This window comes from Myxine glutinosa, chromosome 2 (genome assembly GCF_964187855.1).
Source record: "Myxine glutinosa chromosome 2, kmMyxGlut1.1, whole genome shotgun sequence".
Classification (NCBI taxonomy): Eukaryota; Metazoa; Chordata; class Myxini; order Myxiniformes; family Myxinidae; genus Myxine; species Myxine glutinosa.
The window spans coordinates 261,682-282,639 of NC_136262.1; the positions used below are offsets into that span (position 1 = coordinate 261,682).

The 20,958-nt window shown below is 42.7% G+C and overlaps 1 protein-coding gene across 1 annotated transcript in view; it reads right to left on the reverse strand.

The window, feature by feature from the left end:
* Positions 1 to 875: 875 nt before the first annotated feature.
* The window catches only part of MAN2A2 (mannosidase alpha class 2A member 2), a 421,122-nt gene continuing 401,039 nt past the window's right edge, over positions 876 to 20,958 (reverse strand). The window contains exons 20-22 of the mRNA XM_068108861.2: positions 20,319 to 20,513; positions 14,176 to 14,286; positions 876 to 2,888 (exon numbers count right to left, since the gene is read on the reverse strand). Of these exons, the coding sequence (XP_067964962.2) occupies positions 2,721 to 2,888; positions 14,176 to 14,286; positions 20,319 to 20,513 (474 nt within the window). The 3' untranslated portion in view covers positions 876 to 2,720. The remainder of the gene's footprint in view (positions 2,889 to 14,175; positions 14,287 to 20,318; positions 20,514 to 20,958) is intronic.

Consider the following 20,958-nt stretch of genomic DNA (forward strand, 5'->3'; position numbering starts at 1 on the left):
GTGTGTCTGTCATAAGCACCGCCCATTGTACAAGCCACGCCCTCCTTCTTCCTCCCCTGCATCACATGTACCACGCATTAGCCAGGTGATGCCAGTGGGCCAGAAATCGCCGCAATTTTTTTTTCTCTCCACGTAGCTCTTCGACTTCATTGGCCTCTGGTGTACATGTGAAGATTGAACAATGTGTCTTCTATTATTAAATAAAGGTACCGTTTGGAGGAAACAATCGATTGCGTTTCATGCAGAGGAAACGAGGTAATGCATGTTTTTTGGGAGTGATCGTGGCTGCAGTGTAATATACACTGTCAAAAGGAGGTAGCGTACGTTCTGATAATTTAGAGGAAAGAAAAGTGTTTTTTAATTTAAAAAATTGCTTTGTTTTTTTGTCTGACTTTTCAAACTGTATTTCAGATGAGGATGGACATCTAATTCACACATGTGAAGTGAAACCTGATTAGCATCTTAGGCAATTTCTGGTTCCTATTATCCAATCATTTTTTAAACTTTACTTTTCTTATTATTCCTTTGTTAATTTTTAATGACTGTCGTGAAAGTGTTGTTGATTTTGATGTGGATAAAAAAGTCCACGTTCAAGAAACGCCAATCGGCTTGGAAGTGAAATATCTCATACATATTTAATTAAAAAGTCGGGAGGCCGGGGAAATTCCCGAGATATTTTTTTAAAACTTATTTTACGAACTATTATGTATATTTTACGAGAGAAAGGTACAGCATTAGAAGCGACAGAATATCAGGCTGCTCAAGGAGTCACTTTTTTGAAACACTCTGCACATAAAATGATCATTATTACCACCATAATCAGTACGGAACGTCAGCCTGAAGAGCGTGTAAGAATTGACAGGGGTTCAAAATGATTAGTTTCCTTCTTGGTATGCAATTTATTTTGTGCAAGAATCAAATGAGGTTAATAATTCAGGCACAATCACAAAAAGGGAGATTTACGCATTTAACTAGCTTTTCTCACATTGGTTTTCATGACCATTCTCATTGCAAAGAATTCAACAATCGTGGATCAGATTTTGCTTACAAACTTACAAACCAACGGCTCCTGGAATTAGAAACCAGAAGGTAAAGGTTCAATTATTCATTCACAAGAAAAACCTTAAAATATAGTCAATGACATTTCAAACTGAAGTGACTCTCAATAACAAGCATAAAGAGCGAGCAAAAGAAAACACAAAATGTATACTTGCCAGCATTGGAAACAAAATGTCTGACTTGCATAAGAAATTTGAAGTGCTCACAGACAAGCCAAAGCCTTTTAAAGTCCCACTGACATCTTATGAAAACATTTCCATTTATCCCTGAGAATGTTAGTGTAACCACAACAACACTAACCATAGTCATTGTGACTCACTACTAGTGTACAGGCCTAGTTATCAACACAACATCCATTTGTTGTCTTTTATACTCGTACATGCATTTAAGCTGCTGTTAAAAAGGGAGTCAAACACTCATTGCATCTTTGGGAAAAAGGGGGAGAAGGCAAAGGAGAAAGGGAAAATAAAGGTGAGAAGGTGGGGGGGGGGGGGGAGGGGCGGGAAGAGGGTGGGGGGGGTGGGAATGGGGGGGGAGGAGTGGGAAGAGGGTGAGGGGGGTGTAAAAAGGGGGGGTGGGTGGGAAAGGGAATCGGACTTGAAAGAAGAATGTGGGGGTGCGGGGGGCATGTAAAAGGGAAGAGTATTGGGGCAGTGTTAAATTTCTACCAATAAGACAAGCCTTAATTAATGAATTGTACTTGCACAAAACATAATTATATCAAAGCTACAGTACCAAATTCACAACACATATTGTAATACGTATGAAGCATGAAAAGGTGAACAAAACAGGATGCAGTTTATTATTCTCAGTAACTTACAAACCGTTAGACTTCTACTAAAGCCTGCGCGGCTGATAAACACGCTGCATTCACAGTCTCGAACATAAAACAAGGACACCGCACTGGATTTACATCAAAAAGGAAACTAATGGATCTTATTTATCAGGAAAGTGATGTTTGGATCCACAGACAAATTGGTAGCTGTCGTGAAAATTTCAGAACAACATAGAGGAGTCTGAGTGCCGGGTTGAAGCTGAACTCTAGCTAAAGAAGCACATTTAGAGAAGGCCGAAGCACACCTCGCAGCTCCACCATTCGTTTGGAGGAGTGGCAAAAGAAAACCCAAACTAACATGCATGTTGCAGCACCAACAAACGCATATGTAAAAGCACATGCCAAATCATGCATCGCAAGCATGTTAAAGTGCTGGTTTGAGGATCCATTCCAAATATATACATTAATCCACCTCCACTGCACGAGTCCATAAAGTAATGTTACCAATAGATGTGTACCACACCCAATCACAAAAACTACCTTAAACCATTACTAGTCCAGAGATTTAACACCTGAAGGAAAGGGAAACGTCCTCATTGCTTTTCATGAGGCAAGAATTCACAACATAGTCATTCATTGTCAAGAAGGGGAATGTAATAAAGTGGATTGTTGTTCTCTCACCGCCAACCCCAACCCCAACCCCCAACCCATAAAAGATTCACATATATGAAGAACCAAAGGCATTTGCACGAACATAATTGTCACCCTCTCTTTCTTTTTTCTTCTCAATGTCCAACTTGTCATGCTGAGTGGTTAACACAGAGAATAAAACAATCTTGAAGGACTGAAAAGGGCTTCAGGATGACAATGGGTCCATTGTTTGATATCATTTGATATTCAGGGTAAAGGCACGAATGTGCATTGGTGGCAAGATGACATCCGTGCTGGATGAGCGGCTGCGCTCATCTTTGTGCTCATGTGCTGACAGTAGCGACAGCAGAGTTGGCTTAACGGACCGAACATTGAGGCCATTAAAGAGGCCTTCCAGCATCACCTACACAGCAGGGAAGACAGCAGGGTTAGCTTGCCATTTAGTACTGTACTGCATATTCAAACTCTGAACACATTTATTCAAAATACTGATGAACCACAAGAGAACCAGATCATGGAAGATGGATCATTCCTCGAAAGCTGATCACCAGATTTGGAAATGTCAATTCCCCGGTGTGTGATCCTCTCCCCGATGTGCACAGCCGAAATGTGAATTGTGAATGGCCTCCCACATCTCCTGATCTCAGGCCTGATTATTTCCAGTGGGGATCATTTAAAGACAGAGTTTACAGTAACAGGCCACACACACTCAAAGAACTGAAAGAAAACATTCAGTGAAATTCAGGCCATTGCGATATACTTTCTTGTGAAGGTTTTGAGGGGTATGGGTACCACAACAGAGGAATGTGTTACCCACCAAGGGGGCCGTTTGACTGACCGTTTTCAAAATCCAGTATATTCAGGGCCGGAGTAACCTTTTGAGGGCATGGCACCAAACAAATTTGTGAGCCCCCGTTTGGGCAACCATTGCAAAAGACAGGAGATTGACACAGAAGTAGTTTTTAACACAGCACAAGCTGCATACTGCACATACAGTGTCTTCAGAAAGCATGCACAGTTCTTGACTTGTTGTACACCGCTCCTTTCCTATTCCATCTCCAGGAGCTGCATGACGTCATTGCCGGGCACCGAAGGGGACCCGGCGATGACGCGCGCTGAAAGGGAGTACTCAGTTTTCACTCCTATTTCTTGTTTTCTTGTTTGTCTGGCGATGGCTCAGCCATCCTTTGAGCGAGGAAGCTGAAATTTCGGCACAATAGTCCTTTGAGCTAGGCACAATATTGTGGCAAAAACGTTATTTTTTATTTTTTGAATAATAAATTAATTGATTAATTACTTAATTATTATCCAATAATTATATGCTTATTTATTTTCTATCTTACATGGGCATTATCTCAGGCACCTTTTGAGTGAGGAAGCTGATATTCGGACATGACAATGACCAAGTGATTTGGCTGTAAAGGATATTTTTGATTTATTGATTAATTAATTAATCGATTTATTATTAAATTTTTCTATTGACTTGATTAATTCATTTTTTTAAGTTACAGATTTGAATGAAACAACAGTGGTGGTTTAGATATTCTATGAGATAATTGATCAATAAAATTTTATTGTTTTATGATTATTATTTATTTCTTTTCATTATTAATCATTTTTTTATTTTCTTGCTCATCTCGGCAATATCTCAGGCACCTTTTGAGTTAGGAAGCTGATATTTGGACATGACAGGGACCAAGTGATGTGGCTATGAAGGATATTTTTGATTAAACAATTAATCGATTAATTATGAATTGATTAGTGAAGTAATCAATTAATTATTTAATTTTTTCGATTAATGACCATTAATTTTCAAAAAGTTACAGCTTCAGATGAAATACTGGTGGTTGAGGTATGCTATTAGCTAATCGATTGTGCTGCTGATTCAGTGCCCCTGTTACCAGTAAGCTGGAACTCATTTTGCTGGCCTCAGGAAGTCATGCTGGGCAAACCCACCTGGTGTTATTTCAACAGCACGTTAGGGACTTAAACTCAAGCAAGACCTTAAGATCTCAGGCCAGCCACCTTCACATTTAAGCCAACACCAGACTTTATCCCCCAATGTCGATTGCATGTACAAAGTTTCATTACCTCCACCACATTAATTAATCAATCAATATTATTGTACACCTCTTCCAATACCGTTTCTAGGTGCTGCACGGCGGTATCGCCGGGTGCCAAAGACACCCTGGCATTGCTGCGCAATGGATGAATGAATGAATGAATGATCGTTTTTAAGGCCATTTTCCCCGTGAGAGCGGGGGTTAGCCTTGCGGGCCCCATGACAATCATGGTTCCCTGTTTGAGACAATGTTTTTTTTTATGGCCGGATGCCCTTCCTGACGCCAACCCTTAGTCGCCTCTTACGATGCGCAGCGATACGGTGTACCTATTCTAAACCGGGGAAAACACCGGGATCATTCATCCCAGCAAGCTGGTACTCAATTTGCCGACCTCGGAAGGATGACAGGCTGAGTCAACCCCCCTGGCATTAATTCAGCGATCGACCAGGATTCGAACCCAGGATCCTAGGATCCCAAGCCAGCACCCTAACCGCGAAGCCAACACCAGGCATTGGATGTTATTGCTGCGCAGTGGATGTTATTTATTTATTTGGCATGGGGGGCGGTGTACTTTGAATGTATCTGTACTGTTTACATTTTGTTGTGTTACAGCCTGAATTTAAAATGGAATAAATTTAGATTTTCTGTTACTGATCTGCACATCATACCCCAAAATGTCAGAATGGAATATTTCTTTTTTTGGAGATTTTTACAAAATAATAAAAAATGAAAATCTGAAATGTCTTGCGTCATTCAATTGATTGGACATGACTTAGAAAGAAACACACCTTTCCATGTAAAGTCCAACAGCTGACAGTGCATGTCAGAGCAGAATCTTTACAGTGAAGTCCAAGGAACTGTCCGCAGAACTCTGAGATAGAATTGTGAGGAAGCATATATCTAGGGAAAGGTGTAAAATTATTTATAGTGTTGAAAGTTCCTAAGGGCACAGTGAGCTCCATCATTAGCAAATGGAAAGAATATGGAAAGAATATGGAACGACACAGACTCTTCCTAAAGCTGGCCGTCCGATCAAACTGAGCAACCGGGCAAAAAGGACCTTGGTGAGGGAGGTGACCAAGAACCCAATGACCACTCTGGCCGAACTGCAGAGTTCCTTGGCTGAGATGGGAGAACCTGCCAGAAGGACAATTGTCTCGGAAGCACTTCACAAATCTAGATTTTTATGGGAGAGTGGCCAGACATAAACCACTCCTGAGAAAAGGCACATGACAGCACACCTGGAATTTGCAAAAAGGCACATGAACGACTCAGAGAGCAGGAGGCAAAAGCTTCTGCGGTCTGATGAACTTTGCAGTGACCGACCCTCTGATGGTCTCAGTGCCGGCGAGGTGCACCCTCACTCCCATGCAGGCATGGATGGTGTGCCCCTGTTCGTGGATGTGGCGGTTTTAGTGATGTTCGGGTTCATAACTTTTAGGCCGCTCCTGCAGTGGCCGGAATGCTTCTGGGGGTGGCTTTCATTGGCGGGGTTTTCAGCAAGGATTGTGATGGAGTGGTGAGTGGTGCCAGTTTCTTGGCTCTGCATTTTGTCCTCGTGCCTTGTCCGTGCCCTCATTGGGCTGCTGACTAGATTTCGATGGATCGAAATCTAGTTCAGCAGAACTTGGGGACGACTAAGAAGAAGACCTTTGTTGGTCGAAAGCTTGTCGAAAATTAAAGATCGATGTCCTGAAGCTACGTCCGCGTCTGATTTAATCTCCCGATTATTTATTTAATGCAAATGAGACGCCTCGGAACGCCCAGTGTTCTGCTCGTACTGTGGAGTTTCTACTATTTCTCACAGTTATATATATATATATATATATATATTGTTGTGGTTTTGGAATAAAGGTTAATTCCCCCTCGTAGGTTAATTCAACAAACCTTTGCACCACAACATGAAGCCTCGCGATAGTTCAGTTATTTCTTCGTGAATGTAAGCGTAGTCCTTTCCTGTGTTTAGTTTTGCGTTGAGTAGGCCAGTGAGCTTAGGCTGGTTAAAAAAAAAATCCTGTTTATCATCGCTGCCCGCCCCATAAAAGTCGTCCGCCCCTAAAAAATCTTCTTCTTCTTTTCTTGCTCGCGAAGTCAGTAAAATGCGTTCCCGCTTAGTGGAACAGGTTCGAATTTTGTATGTGCTCGCGTACTGTCTGAGCCAAGTTACATATCACGTACTGCCTGCGTAGTGCACGACAGTTTGACAGAAAATGCCGTTCGTTGTTTGCCAAATTCGGCGAACGTCCAGTGTTCTGAAGGCCTGGGTTGGTGTCAAAGTGCCAGAAAATATCACTCTCGACGAATTGTGTTATGAGCTCGTGTCGGGAATGCTTGATGGTAAGAAATATAACCGTTTTAATGTACGTTGTTGTTGTTGTTGTTGAAGAATATTTAGTGTGTGCGGGTTTTCCCCATCACTCGCCATTTACGTGGACCACAAGGTTTTGCTTCTGATAAATGGGGTGTGCGCTTCCTTATTTTATTCATAAAGAATGGTGGGAAGTGTTGGACTCCAGTTCTTTTCTAAACTAAAATCTGTCGATATATCTGTACTGGGATCCCAGATCTGTATTTCGAGTTTTCATTCCCGGGTGGTTCAAAATTCCAAACCAAATCCAGACTTGGAAAAAACAGAATTTCAGTACAAAACACTGAATTTGATCTGAGACTGATGAATACTTGCAATAATTAGTTGTGAAAGGAAGTGTGTGTGTGTGTGTGTGTGTGTGTGTGGGGGGGGGGGGGGGGGGTGCTCGTTATTTCAATGTACAATTTTTCCCCACATTTTTGTTGTTTGAACCTTGATGTTTGTGGCTTCGCTGATAGGTAAACAGTATAGTAGACAATATACAAGTATATTTTATAGTGATTTTTCTTTTTCAGGTGTACCAATTGAGGACACCAATGGAGTGGTGAACATCTCAGTGGGAGATAAAAAGACTATGACCCATGTTGCAGCTAGAGATTCAACATTGGCAGATGTCATCAATACCCTTGGAAATTTCATTGAGTTCGTTATTACTGTCCTGGATCAGCCAAACCAACAGAAGACCAATGAACATAATGCTTTCGATGTCATGATGGCAGCAGCGAGGAATGCCAATCATCGACCACTTATACTTGATCCACCGAGAAACAAGAAAGACCAACTAAAAAATGATGTGATTGGTGTACAATATGCATGTACTGTAAAGTAATATTTCTTGGTGTGGAACTCTAGTCAAACATCTATGAGTGCTATAATAGCAGTAGCTGCTGATAGATAGATGTATAAATGCGAACCAGACATCCTTTTGATGTGGTTAATGTCCTCTTCCATGTCTGCCAAACTGCTTAATATGCATGTACCGGTACCATGAAGTGATATTTCGTGGCGAGGAATTCTAGTCAAATATGTATGAATGCGATGGCAATAGCTGCTGATAGATACATGTATGGCAACCGGACATTATTCTTAAAAGCCGAAGTTTTGGTCTACCATTCTTATATGCATCAGCAAATATTAAAAGTAAACAGAACTCAATGTGACATAGGTTTCTTTATTTTCTTTATTTTAATCGTATCAGTGCGTACATACGAAGGTTTACTCGTTTCGAAATCATAACATGATTCATCATGTATGTCCGATCAAGTATATTTAAGAAATAAACATATTGTGCGTTGAATAATCCATTAAAATTTCACTCTGAAAAAAAACCAACAAAAAAACCCTCCCTCCCGACCCACTTTTTTGAAGCCTTAGGTGTTCTTTTGGCGCTGAAATGCCACGTGGCAGGCCTGAACAAGTCTGGCGACGCCGAAGGGAGGCGCTGCAGGAGGGAGTGGCCGGTAAGAACGAGCCGCCAATCAGGGCTCGAGGGGAGTGGCTAACCACGATGGCCAGAGGAGGGGTTTGGAACATTCAAATGAAACTCTGGGGCGGAGCCATAAAACCCTGCTCCGAGTCCCCCACCTCAGACGAGAGACGAGTTCAGGGAAGAGATGAGTGAGAGCCGTGTGCACGCCAGTCAGAGCCGGAGAGTATCGTGAGTTCACGTGCTGAGTTACAGTTCCCTGTGAGAGTGGAGTAGAGTTGAGCTTGAGCACGTATGAGAACGTGCCGCAGAACGAGTGCATTGAATTGCGGTGATCGAGATTGTACATGAACTTTCCCGTGCCCCGTGCCCTGCGCTGTATTAATCGGCGCTCGAGAGGACGACCCGTGCCGGGCCACAGACGCCTCCTGCCTGCATACGTGCCGTGACCGCCAGAGAGCCACGCCGGGCGAGCTGTTCCGGAGCGACCGACGGCAAAGCGCGTTTGGCGCGCGAACATTCTTCCTCCATCTCCCCATGTGCATGAGTGGGCCCTGTGTCTGGGAATTAGTTAGGATCGATTAAGCTTCTGCTCTGTGTCCCCTTTCCTTCATCCTGATCATTGTAAATAATAATAAATCGTGTTCTTCCTCCGATTTGACCGTTCCTGTCCCTTCCATCCATTGGCCTCACATGGTACGAATAGAACCGCTCGAATCGGGTTTCATAAAAGTAACAGCACGAGTCACGTGATACGCATGTGGCTTGTGCGAGGTTCGGTCCCCGCTTTCATGGCAGCGTGGGTTAAAGGTACGTGCGAAGTTGTCCGGATACCCTTTTTCACGTTTGCTATATATATATATATATATATATATATATATATATATATATGAGGTGTGTTCAAAAAGTATCCGACCTTTGTTCATAAAAAATACTCGTATCCAGATACAACAAACTTACACTAATCTCCTTCAAAGTAGTCCCCTTGGGCTGCCACACACTTCTCCCAACGGTTCTGCCAGTCGGAAGCAGCGCTGGAACGCCTCTTTTGGGATGGCGCGCAGCTGGTCCGTCGCATTCCGCATGATGTCTTCTCTGGACTGAAATCTGGTCCCTTTCAGGGGCATTTTCAGCTTGGAGAAAAGCCAGAAGTCACACGGAGCCTTGTCGGGAGAGTATGGAGCCTGACGAAGCACAGGTGTGTTGTGTTTGGCCAAGAAACTCTGTATCAAATGTGAAGAATGGGCGGGTGCGTTATCATGATGGAGCTGCCAATTGCCCGCTGCCCACAGGTCTGGCCGTTTGCGTCGCACAGCGTCACGAAGGCGACGCAGAACCTCTTGGTAATACTCCTTGGTGATGGTTGTGCCGTGTGGTGCGTACTCGTGATGAACCACGCCACTGGAGTCGAAGAAGACGGTCAGCATAACTTTGACATTGCTGCGGACCTGCCTTGCTTTTTTTGGCCTCGGGGATGTTGGATGCTTCCATTGTGATGACTGCAACTTGGTTTCTGGGTCGTACCCATAAACCCAGGACTCATCGCCAGTGATCACTGTGTTGAGGAAGCTGGGATCGCTGTTCACAGTCTCCAGCATGTCCTGTGCGATCTCCAAACGGAGTTGCTTCTGCTCAATCGTTAGCAGCTTTGGTACGAACTTCGCTGAGATTCTCCTGAAGCCCAAATCCTCCTTCATAATGGAATGAACGGATCCAATGCTGACGCCCACCTCGTCTGCAAGTTCTCTGATCATGATTCGACAATCCTGCATCACCAGGGTCCTCAATTGGTCAATGACGATCTCATTTCGGGATGTTGAGGGCCTCCCCGAACGTGCTTCACTCTCCACTGATGTGCGGCCATCTTTGAAGCGGTTGTACCACTCCTCTATCTGTGTGGTGCTCATTGCTTCGTCCCCGAAGGCCTGTTGAATCTTGCGGATCGTTTCCACTTGGGAATCGCCAAGCTTTACACAAAATTTGATGCAGTAGCGTTGTTCAAGTTTTTCTGTCATTTTGTCAAAAACAAAAATCCAACGGCGCTCACTTACACTTCCTCACTCATCGGCGGTCTGCCGTCGAATGACAGCTTCTGCAGGTGGGAAAAAATTCACGCGTGTGCATTAGGATCGCCTACATACGTGCACCAATCAACGCCTCCCTAGCTTCATTTGTTTACGCACGACAAATTAAGGTCGCATACTTTTTGAACACACCTCGTATATATATTGGAGTCGAAGCACGAGTCGATATATATATATATATATATATATATATATATATATATATATATATATATTGTTACGGAAATGGAGCATGGCACTCCCCTTAGCGGGGGGGGGGGGGAGGGGGGTTAATCCCCCTTTTATTTTCACTGGCCGTCTCCGATCCTGAAGCCGCCCCGCTCCCTCTACGAGGCAGGTGAGCAACTTCGCTCGCGACCACGGGCAAGATGTTATTTTGCCGAGCGGATTAGCAGCCCGCAGCTTGAACTATTAGCAAAACTAAACCCGATCCTAAACGTTGGCCAAATCGTGCCACAGGTGTTCAATGATGGAAACCTCTAAAACGAACGGATGTGAAGAAAAGAAGGCAGAGTAAGGAAGAACAGGAATTTATTACTAACTATTGTACAAAACCAAAGAAACCAAGGAGGAGGAAAGAAACGAAAATAATTTACAGAAGAGGACACAATGCAATTCTACTTATCTATACAGTCTTACTTATTCCCAGGGACAACACGGACAAACAGACGACAGTCAGACTTACACGGGGATGATGACAGGAATGGCAGGAGGTGGATGGCTGGACGGATGAGGAGGTGGGACCACAGGGCTGGAAGGGTGTGGGTCCGGCTCGTGTCAACGGCAAGGCTCGAGGTGAGCAGCCGCCGACCCTCCTCACTCTCGTTCGTACGGCGGCGTTGCTTCGCGGCCGCGGGTCGAACTGCTGTTAAAGCTCAACTCCTTCTCAACTCAACTCAGCTGTGGTGGATTCAGCTGCGGTGGACTCCTCACTCATCTCCTTAAGCAGTCCCTCCCAACTTCCTTTTATAAGGCGCGTGGCGATCAAGCCGCAGGCCTTTTAGAAACGCCCATCGGTGAGCTCGCCTTGGCCTGGATTGGTCGCGAGGGCTCACCGATCCCGCTCCCTTGATGAGGCGTTGGCAAAGCCACGCCTTGTTCCTGGCGCTTGGCTGACTCCTCCCACCTTCTTCTCCGAGATGACCTCGCCGTAATGGCGGCAAATGTAGTTGGCAATGCGATTGGCAATGACGCAGTTGGAAATGGAGGTTTTGGGGGAATTTGAACAAGGGGGTCTATCTTATTCGATTCGGTGCAATGCAGGGTCAATTAATGGGCAACAGAGCCTTAAACTAGAACACATAATAAGGAAATAACTATTTAGAAAGGTAAATGATTTTCTACGTGCATGCGATGGACTAACTAAGGGGACGACCTTTGACCTTTACAATTAACGGAGGTATTTACAAGGATGATTACATTTACACAGGGTGATATTTACAAACAGGAATTACACACAGTGCACGGATTCTCAAATCCGCAACAATATATATATAATCACGTGAAAAAGTAAGTACACCCCATGTAAAGTTTAGACTTTTTCGACATATTTCAACATACAGCTATTTGATCTTCATTTCAACAATATTGATAGATAAAGGTGATATAATATAACAAATATCATGAAACATTTACATTTTGTAGTCCATTGTATAATTTAAATAAACATAAATGCAAATTTCACATGTGGAAAAAGTAAGTACACCCCTACATTTATCACTACTTCAAATACCTAAAATTTGAATCAGGTGTACCAGCTCAGGTGCAATGATTAGAACATCATTGGAGAGGATCTTGGAGTTGGATCTACCCATTTTTATAAGCAATTTGAGTTGAAGATTTAAGTTGAATTAAAAACAACAACAACAACAAAAAAAAACAAGGAGAGAAAGATAAAATGTCAAAGCCCCCGTGGTTTCAGTAATTTTGCTCTACGGATTTAAAGGCCACCAGTTGGCCATCTTTGATCACACCACAAAATAAAGAGAGGTGCACGTGCATGTCATCATGTATTGTGCTTGTGCCAAATTTGAACAAAATCGGACCATGCATGTCTGATAAATTGGTGGGGACACGTTCAAGTAACAAAATGGTCGCCAGTTTGCCATCTTGGATCTGATTTCGAAATAAAACGAGGTGCATATGTAAGCCATCATTCCTTATCTGTGTGCCAAGTTTGAACAATATCGGTAAATGCAAGTCCGAGAAATGGTTGAGGACGTGTTCAACATTGGGTATTTTTACAAGTAAAATGGCCGCAGGTCGGCCATATTTGATCGCACCGCGAAACAAAATGATGCACATATGTATACTATCATGTATTGTTTTTCTACCAAGTATGAACAAAATCGGTCCATACAACTCCAAGATATGGCTGCGGACGCACGGACAGACAGACAGATGAGACCCATTCCATAAGCCCCCGTTGCAGACTAAGTCCAATGGGGGCTAATAAACTCCTTAGAGCATTACCCATAAGTTTGATATGGTTTCATAAAAGTTTGAGGTGTCGTTCAGTGACGTGACAGACACTGCACAAATGCAAAAGCGTATACGGTATATAATAAAAAATACCTCAGCACCACGTAACCACCACGTTAAAATTACCTCACATCCACGTAATTCAAAACAACTCACCACTGTCACTATAGAGAAGGCTTGTTTTAACTGAGGATAAGAAAGTAAGTTGCTGTGTTGTCATGATAGTTAGCATGACCTGCCGGCCTTCTTCTCCGCCCACTGATCGCTCCGCCTCCCCTGGGTGGGTATTTTGCCATATATGTCCATAAGGGCGGGCTGAGCTGGGCAGGGATCACATCGCCGGACCCTGTTATAATTTAAGTGTTGGCCACAGAGGGAAGGCACGCACAGGGGAAAACTAACCTTAAACCCTATTCTTAATTAACACGTCATCACCCCTCGTATGATGAACATTAAAATAACCTTAAGATACATTTTCCCTACCTATGTACATCAAAATGCTCCGACACGTCACACGGTCCATGTTATTTCCTATTCAATGCTACCTTCTCCAACGGTATTCTTTTACCTACCCCATAAACGTAACAATATTGTGATATTACATTATTACAAGCAATTGAAATTGAAGATTTGTTGAAAAAAGAAATACCCTTCCCCAGATCAATGCACCCTCACAATTCTATCTCGGAGTTCCTTGAACTTTCTGGTAGAATTTCTGCTATGACATGCACTGTCATCTGCAGCACCTTGTGTAGAAAGGTGTGTTTCTTTCTAAAATCTAAATCATGTCCATGATCAAAATAAATTGGATGCACCTGAGCTCAATTTGGAGTGGCATAGCAATGGGGTTGAATACTTATTGACTCAAGACATTTCAGATTTTCATTTTTACTTAATTTGTAAAAATTTCTAAAAACAAAATTAAATTTGACATTATGGGTATTTTGTGTAGATCAGTGTCAAACAAATCTCAATTTGATCCATTTTAAATTCAGACTGTAGCACAACAAAATGTGAAAAGGTCAAGTGGTGTGAATATTTTCTGAGGGCGCTGTATGCGTTCTTTGAAATATGTTGTCAACAAAAAGTAAGTAATTTTGAAAAACGGTGAATGTTACCTAAATGGTTTTTTAATGTCATATTTAAGCCATAATTATGAGAGAACAGGGCAAAGCTGAAGAACATGGAGCAAGGACACAGGAGACCATTGGAAAACATTCTTGAATTACTCTGAAAACTTGTATTCACATGGCAGAGGCCTCCTGTACCTTTCCTTCTGTTGACGAACAGTTGTTATGTAATTGCTGGGGAGTTAAGCTGCAATCGATCCCTTTTCGATGCAGAATGAGCCCAACATCATCTCCAGGCCCGTTGTCAGTCTAGAATGAACAAACAATATTGTTGTATAAGAAAACAATTTTTTTATACAAATGAGATTCACCAAGATTCGGTTTGTTGCAAAAAACGTCTTTTTTAGACCATAGCCTTTCGTTCAGACTCTTGAATGGCAGAATGAAAGGTATAACTTTGCTTTGCCGATATCACGCACATCCCAACACATGTGGTTGTGATACAGCATATGACATAGGCCTTGGAAATTACCACTTTGCAATGTAATAGCAAACAAACTATGGGTGTACGAGGGCATGCTAAAAAGTAATGCCCATGCCTCATATTCTTTTTCTCCAAAACAGGTGAAGTTATTCGAATGAACCAAAGCCAGATACATCAATCTTTATTCCACCATTGTGCATATTTATAATTTCTCAACATAATCACCTCTGCTGTCCAGAGATTTCTGCCAACGTTCAAATAGTTTCATGATGGCGTCACTATAGAATTGTGCATCCTTCTGAATTAACCACTGCTAAATATCAGCCTTGGCATCATCGTCGGAAGCAAAACCTTGTTTCTTGAGTTTGCGGAAAAGACGAAAATCTGACAGAGCCAAGTCCGGTGGATCCTTTGCGATTGTGCTCAATTGACCCTCGCTTACTCGAAATGGTGCACCCGATTCTCATGTCCAGTCAGTCATCGCAACACTCGTCTCCAGCACTTCAAAGCACCGACAATGTCGCGCTGCCTTCCGCCATCTTGACGAACGCAGCAGAGACATCTAAAGTGAGGGTCATGAAACTTGTCACCCAGTAGCGGCAAGAACTAACATGCGGAATGCGCTTTGTCTCCTTCGAATATCCCTGTCTGCTTTGTAGAAAACGAATGGGAGGCCTTACTTTCCAACATTGTTTTTACCATTAAATAAAAGCTACGCACAATCTTGAACACAAACAAAAATAATCAATCCAAAGTAAAATCCACAATTGGTTCCCAAAATAATGAAGTTTATTGCAAGTGTGCTACGTCACAACGATTGCGCAGTCCTTATGCGGAGTGTGGCATGTCTGGTTCATATGTGTCTAATATGTGTAAACTCTTCCTCCAGCCTTAAATAATTGTTTTCCCCACGCTTAAAAAAAAACCAAACAAAAAAAAAACACGGGGGATATTGTAATCGGCTCCGTCTGTCTGTCTGTCCAATCGAATATCTCCTCTGAAAGGGTTGTGCAGAAATTCACCAAATTTGATAGTTATGATCACCACATGGCAAGAAGGTACAAGAGCAGCATCATTTTTGGCCCCGCCGCCTGGGGCGTGGTCAAAAGGTGAAAAGTCAAATACCAAAAAATGCAATTACGGGCATATTTTGAAACTAGAACTCGGCTGAGCGCATACCTCCACCAGGCAGTTTATGTTTAGTGTCCCATTGACAGGCCGGACCTGGATTCGGGCCTGAACCAAAATCGAATTGGCTTGTTATTGTCACCAAAGCAACTCGTCCACCAAGTTTTTTTGTTTGTTTTTTTTGTATACAATATCGAGGCTCGTATAAGAGCTAACATTAATCACAAACAAAAAAAACGACACATAAAACATATAATAAAGGGAGCGGGAGACAAGATGGGGAGAGAGAGGGAAGCACACAAGTACAACATTTGAGACCAGGGACATCGGGAGATCGGTGGGAGGGGGAGGGCTTGGGGGGAGGCGGCATGAGAAGGGGGAGGGAAGGGAGAGGGAAAGGGGAGGAGGATGGAGGTAAAAAACACAAGGACACTGCTAGGACTTCCAGGAAAGAAGTCGGAATTTCAAAAAAGAGAATATGAGGTGAATTAACGGGGGTAGAAGAGATCAAGGTTTTGGATGGGGATGGTGGTGAGAGATGGTGGTGAACAGCTGTTTTAAAGACCTGGAGGGAGGAGTGGGATTGAAGAGAGTGAGGGAGTTTGTTCCAGAGGCGGGAGTAAAGAGGAATGAAAGAGTGAAGGTTATTTACAACTCGTCCATAACTTTTTAAGATCAAAATAATAAAGCAAAAAAAATTTAATAATAAAAAACTACCTCCCAATAGTGAAGATTCACTTAAAAATTAAATAATCCTCGTATCTGAATCCATATTCAGATCTTCACCAAAATCGAATCGATTAGTCCTTGTCACACACCCAATCTGTACACCAAATTTCGTCCAAATCCGTCCATAACGTTTTGAGATATCCTGCTATATATCGCTTTTGGTCCCATCTCCCAATGGTGAAGAATGATTTTTAAAATCCTACTATTTCGATCGTCTGAATCCGTCCACAATTTTTTTTAGATATCTTGTTCACAGACAGACAGACAGACAGACAGGGGTGAAAATAACCTCCATCCACCTCTGGTGGTGGAGGTAATGAAACTTTGTACATGCAATTGACATTGGGGGATAAAGTCTGGTGTTGGCTTAAATGTGAATGCGGCTGGCCTGAGATATTAAGGTCTTGAGTTTGAGCCCCTAACGTGTCGTTGAAATAACACCAGGTGGGTTGACTCAGCATGACCTCCTGAGGCCAGTAAAATGAGTTCTAGCTTACTGGTAACAGGGGCACTGAATCAGCGGCACAACCACAATTCCAGATATGATGCGTACAGCAGCCACAGACTGCACACAAAACAACAACATTGGGGGTTGCATGAAATATGTCACAATATTGTGGATTTGACGTTGATTTGACGGTTGAGTGGGAAGGGTGGTGAACTCTTTGCCATCTTTTAACTTTGCTTTAAGTGGGAAGTGTGGGGATTTGCGATGGCGCTCCTTCAACTTCGCTCGAGTATAAAATTGCATTTGGCTTATTAGTCCCCTTCCAGTTGCACTGTTCCAAAAAGACCCGGACAACTTTCAAATGATACAACGATATAATTTGGTTTATATGATGCAGAAAGTGATGTGATGCAGTTTATATGATGCAGAAACTGATGCAGAAATCAAGGCCGTACACGAGTTCTTTCCATGTTCGGCTCGGCATTTTGCGTCACCAGTGCGCATGCAGCTGTGATCCGAGAATGAAGATCCTGTAGGTTTGCCACCTTGGTGTTGTAGACAACATATTTGACAAACCCCCACAGAAAAAAATAAAGGGTGTTATGTCGATGAAGGGGTCGTGGGGGTCAGGCGGTTTGTCCGTCTCGGCCAATCCAGCGACCTGGAAATTTTTCATTCAGGAAAGCTCAAACAGCTATGGCCCAATGAGGGGGAGCACCGTCCTGTTCAAAAATTATATCAGATTGCAGGTCTTCAATGTGTGGGAAGGCAAATCCATCCAAGAATGTTCATGTAAATTGTGAAGGTCACTGTATCCTCCGCACAGAAAAACGCACCAACAAAGCGGTCATAGGGAAGGCAACACCACACATTGACCTTTCGACTGTCGCATATGTATTCAAAGACCACGTTGGGTTTTCAGAGCCCCAGATCCTCCCATTGTGCCGGTTGACCTTCCCCGATACATGAAAGCAAGCTTCGTCTGTGAACATGACCTTTTTCAGGTAATCTTAGTCATCCTCTATGGGACTGAGCATTTCCAAGGGAAACACCATTTGGTTTGAGTTCCTGCAAAATCTGCACCTTATCAGCAAAAAGCTTCAGTCTTTTATATAAAATCCTATGTGCAGTGGTGATTCGTCATCCCAGTTCTCTGCATGCAAATCCTGTGTACAGTGGTGGTTTGTAGTCCCAGTTTTCTGCATGCAAATCCTGTGTACATTGGTGGTTGGTAGTCCCAGTTCTCTGGATGCAAATCCTGTGTACAGTGGTGGTTTGTCGTCCCAGTTTTCTGTATGCAAATCCTGTGTACATTGGTGGTTGGTAGTCCCAGTTCTCTGGATGTAGATCCTGTGTACAGTGGTGGATGGTAGCCCCAGTTCTCTGGATGCAAATCCTGTGTACAGTGTTGGTTTGTAGTCCTAGCTCTCTGGATGTAGATCCTGTGTACAGTGGTGGTTGGTAGCCCCAGTTCTCTGGATGCAAATCCTGTGTACAGTGTTGGTTTGTAGTCCCAGTTCTCTGAATGTAAATCCTGTGCACAGTGGTGGTTGGTCATCCCAGTTCTCGAGATGCAAATCCTGTGTACAGTGGTGGTTGGTAGTCCCAGTTCCCTGGATGCAAATCCTGTGTACAGTAGTGGTTGGTCATCCCAGTTCTCGAGATGCAAATCCTGTGTACAGTGGTGGTTGGTAGTCCCAGTGGTCTGTATGTGAATTCTGTATGCAGTGGTGGTTTATAGGCCTAGTTCTCTGGATCTAAATTGTGTGTACTGTGGTGGTTGGTAGTCTCAGTTCTCTGGATGCAAAAACTGTGTGCAGTGGTGGTTGGTAGTCCCCGTTCTATGGATGCAAATCCTGTGTGCAGTGGTGGTTGGTAGTCCCAGTTCTCTGTATGCGCGTCGGATTGATTTTCTGGGACTTTATTGAAATGAAAAGTCTGCTGCACGTGTGCTTGGTTGACCGGTACTTTTCTGTTTCTGACAACTTCCCGTCTCCTTAAACTTCTTGTACCATTCTCTGATACTAATCCGTGATGGTGGATTCCTTCCATACCTTGTACTGAAATTACGCTCTACTTGCGTGTCAGATGTCGTCTCAATAAACCATTTGATGCACTGAGCTTTCATCTGTGAACCACCAGACCGGAAAATAAAGAAAACTTTACGAGTTTCTGTATCATATAAAACAAAAGATATCGTTGTATCATTTGTGGTACTAAATATATTGAGAACCAAAGTTGTCCAAGGTATTTTTGGAACACCCTGTAGGTTTGCTCTTCGTCTGTCCATCTGTCCATCCGCCCCACCTGTGGTTTTGCAGACCTTCCGCCCTTACCCTTTAACATATTGTTGCGTCTTTAAAAAATTCCACGAGCTGGACCAGGATCCGGATCTTCACCAAAATTTAATCGCTTCTTCCTCGTCACACACACAACCTGTCCAACAAGTTTCGTCCAAATCTGTCCACAACTTTTTGAGATATCCTGCTATGATAGTTTTTGACCCGATCTCCCAATGGTGAAGAATCACTTAAAAAATTGTACTAGCCGGATCCGAATCTGGATCTTCACCAAAATCTAATCATTTCGTCCTTTTCACAAATGCTACATCCCTGCCAAATTTCATCCGAATCCGTCCACAACCTTTTGAGATATTTTGTTCACAAACGGACGAGCAAACAGACAAACTAGAAATCGGTCAGAGACCGACGACTTGCCGGAATGTACTTTTTTATCGGCCATTTTGGATCAAGTTTTTCGGTTTTTCCAAGATGGCGGCCGAACCACGTAACCGATGAGATCATCATTATTTGTTTTCTAAACCAATTTATTCCTAGATTATGCTCAAGAAATTTCATCTTGATCGGATGAAGTTTTGTACTTGTCGAATTATGACGTCATAACATGATCATCAACATATTTTATTCCCCATGGAGAGTTCTTTACAATGAGCCATGTCTCAATTTTTTTCTATTCAGCACTTTCGGAGATATAGAGGTGCAAAGTTTTTCGGTTTTTCCAAGATGGCGGCCAAACCACGTGACCGATGACGTCATCATTTATTTTTTTTCTCCACCAGTTTATGCCGTCACGTCGCTCAAGAAATTGCATCTTGATTGGATGAAGTTTTGTACTTGTCGGATTATCGAATTATGATGTCATAATGGAGGCCTTAGGCCGAGAGAGTTAAAAAAATTGGGCACAGTCTATTCCAGGGCAAGGCAAATATGTGTGTAAAGTATGGCGATGCTATGTGCAACAATGTAGACGTAGTGCTGCGCACAAACAAACGGACAGACAGACAAACCAACCAACCAACCAACATACTTGCCGGAATCTTTTCCGGCAGAGTAATAAAGCAATAAACAGACAGACAGACAACGACGAAAACATAACCTCCATCCACCTTTGGTGGTGGAGGTAATGGGTGATTGTGAGCAGTGATTCTGGAGTATTCATCGTGACAATAGTCCACTGCCTCTCTTTGTATATGAGAAACAAATTCATATTCTACATGAAAACCAAGGAGAGAGACAATGACAATGTACATACCAAACTTTGCAGTGTTCTGATGTTCACAAGGTGGATATCACATGGCAGATGTCGAGAGAGGAGGTGGACAGAAGGGCGAAGAGATAGAGAGGCCTGACTGCTCATTGTTGAAATCAGCACGATGGGAGGGTGGTTTAAGGAATCCGAAGTTATATGGCCCAGTGGAGATGGATAGGCCAAATAAGGGTCAGACACCTGTGTTCCTCACAATGGAAAGAAAGTTTAGATTTCTATGATTGAAAAACAAACAAACAATACAACAGGTGATGGTCAACAGCCAATTTGGTTCTGACTTATTTTCAACTGTTTCTAACTAATTTGGTGCCCACAAAACCGAATCTGACCTTAAAATTTCGCTATCACGTAACCTTGACGTAGAACATAAGTGTGGAAAAAATCTTCAGAGCATGAGAATTTCTTGATTAAGTCTCAATAAGTCTATTTATTGTGACAAAAAATAATATGAACTCAAAGTTTTTATTTACATCACGTAAGAAAATGTAAATCTCCAAAAATAATATGAACTATATAAAATATCACAAAAAATAATATGAATTTTAAGTTTTTATTTACATCGCATAAAAATTTTTTAAAGCTCCAATAATAATTTGAACTTTATAAAATATCACAAAAAATAATA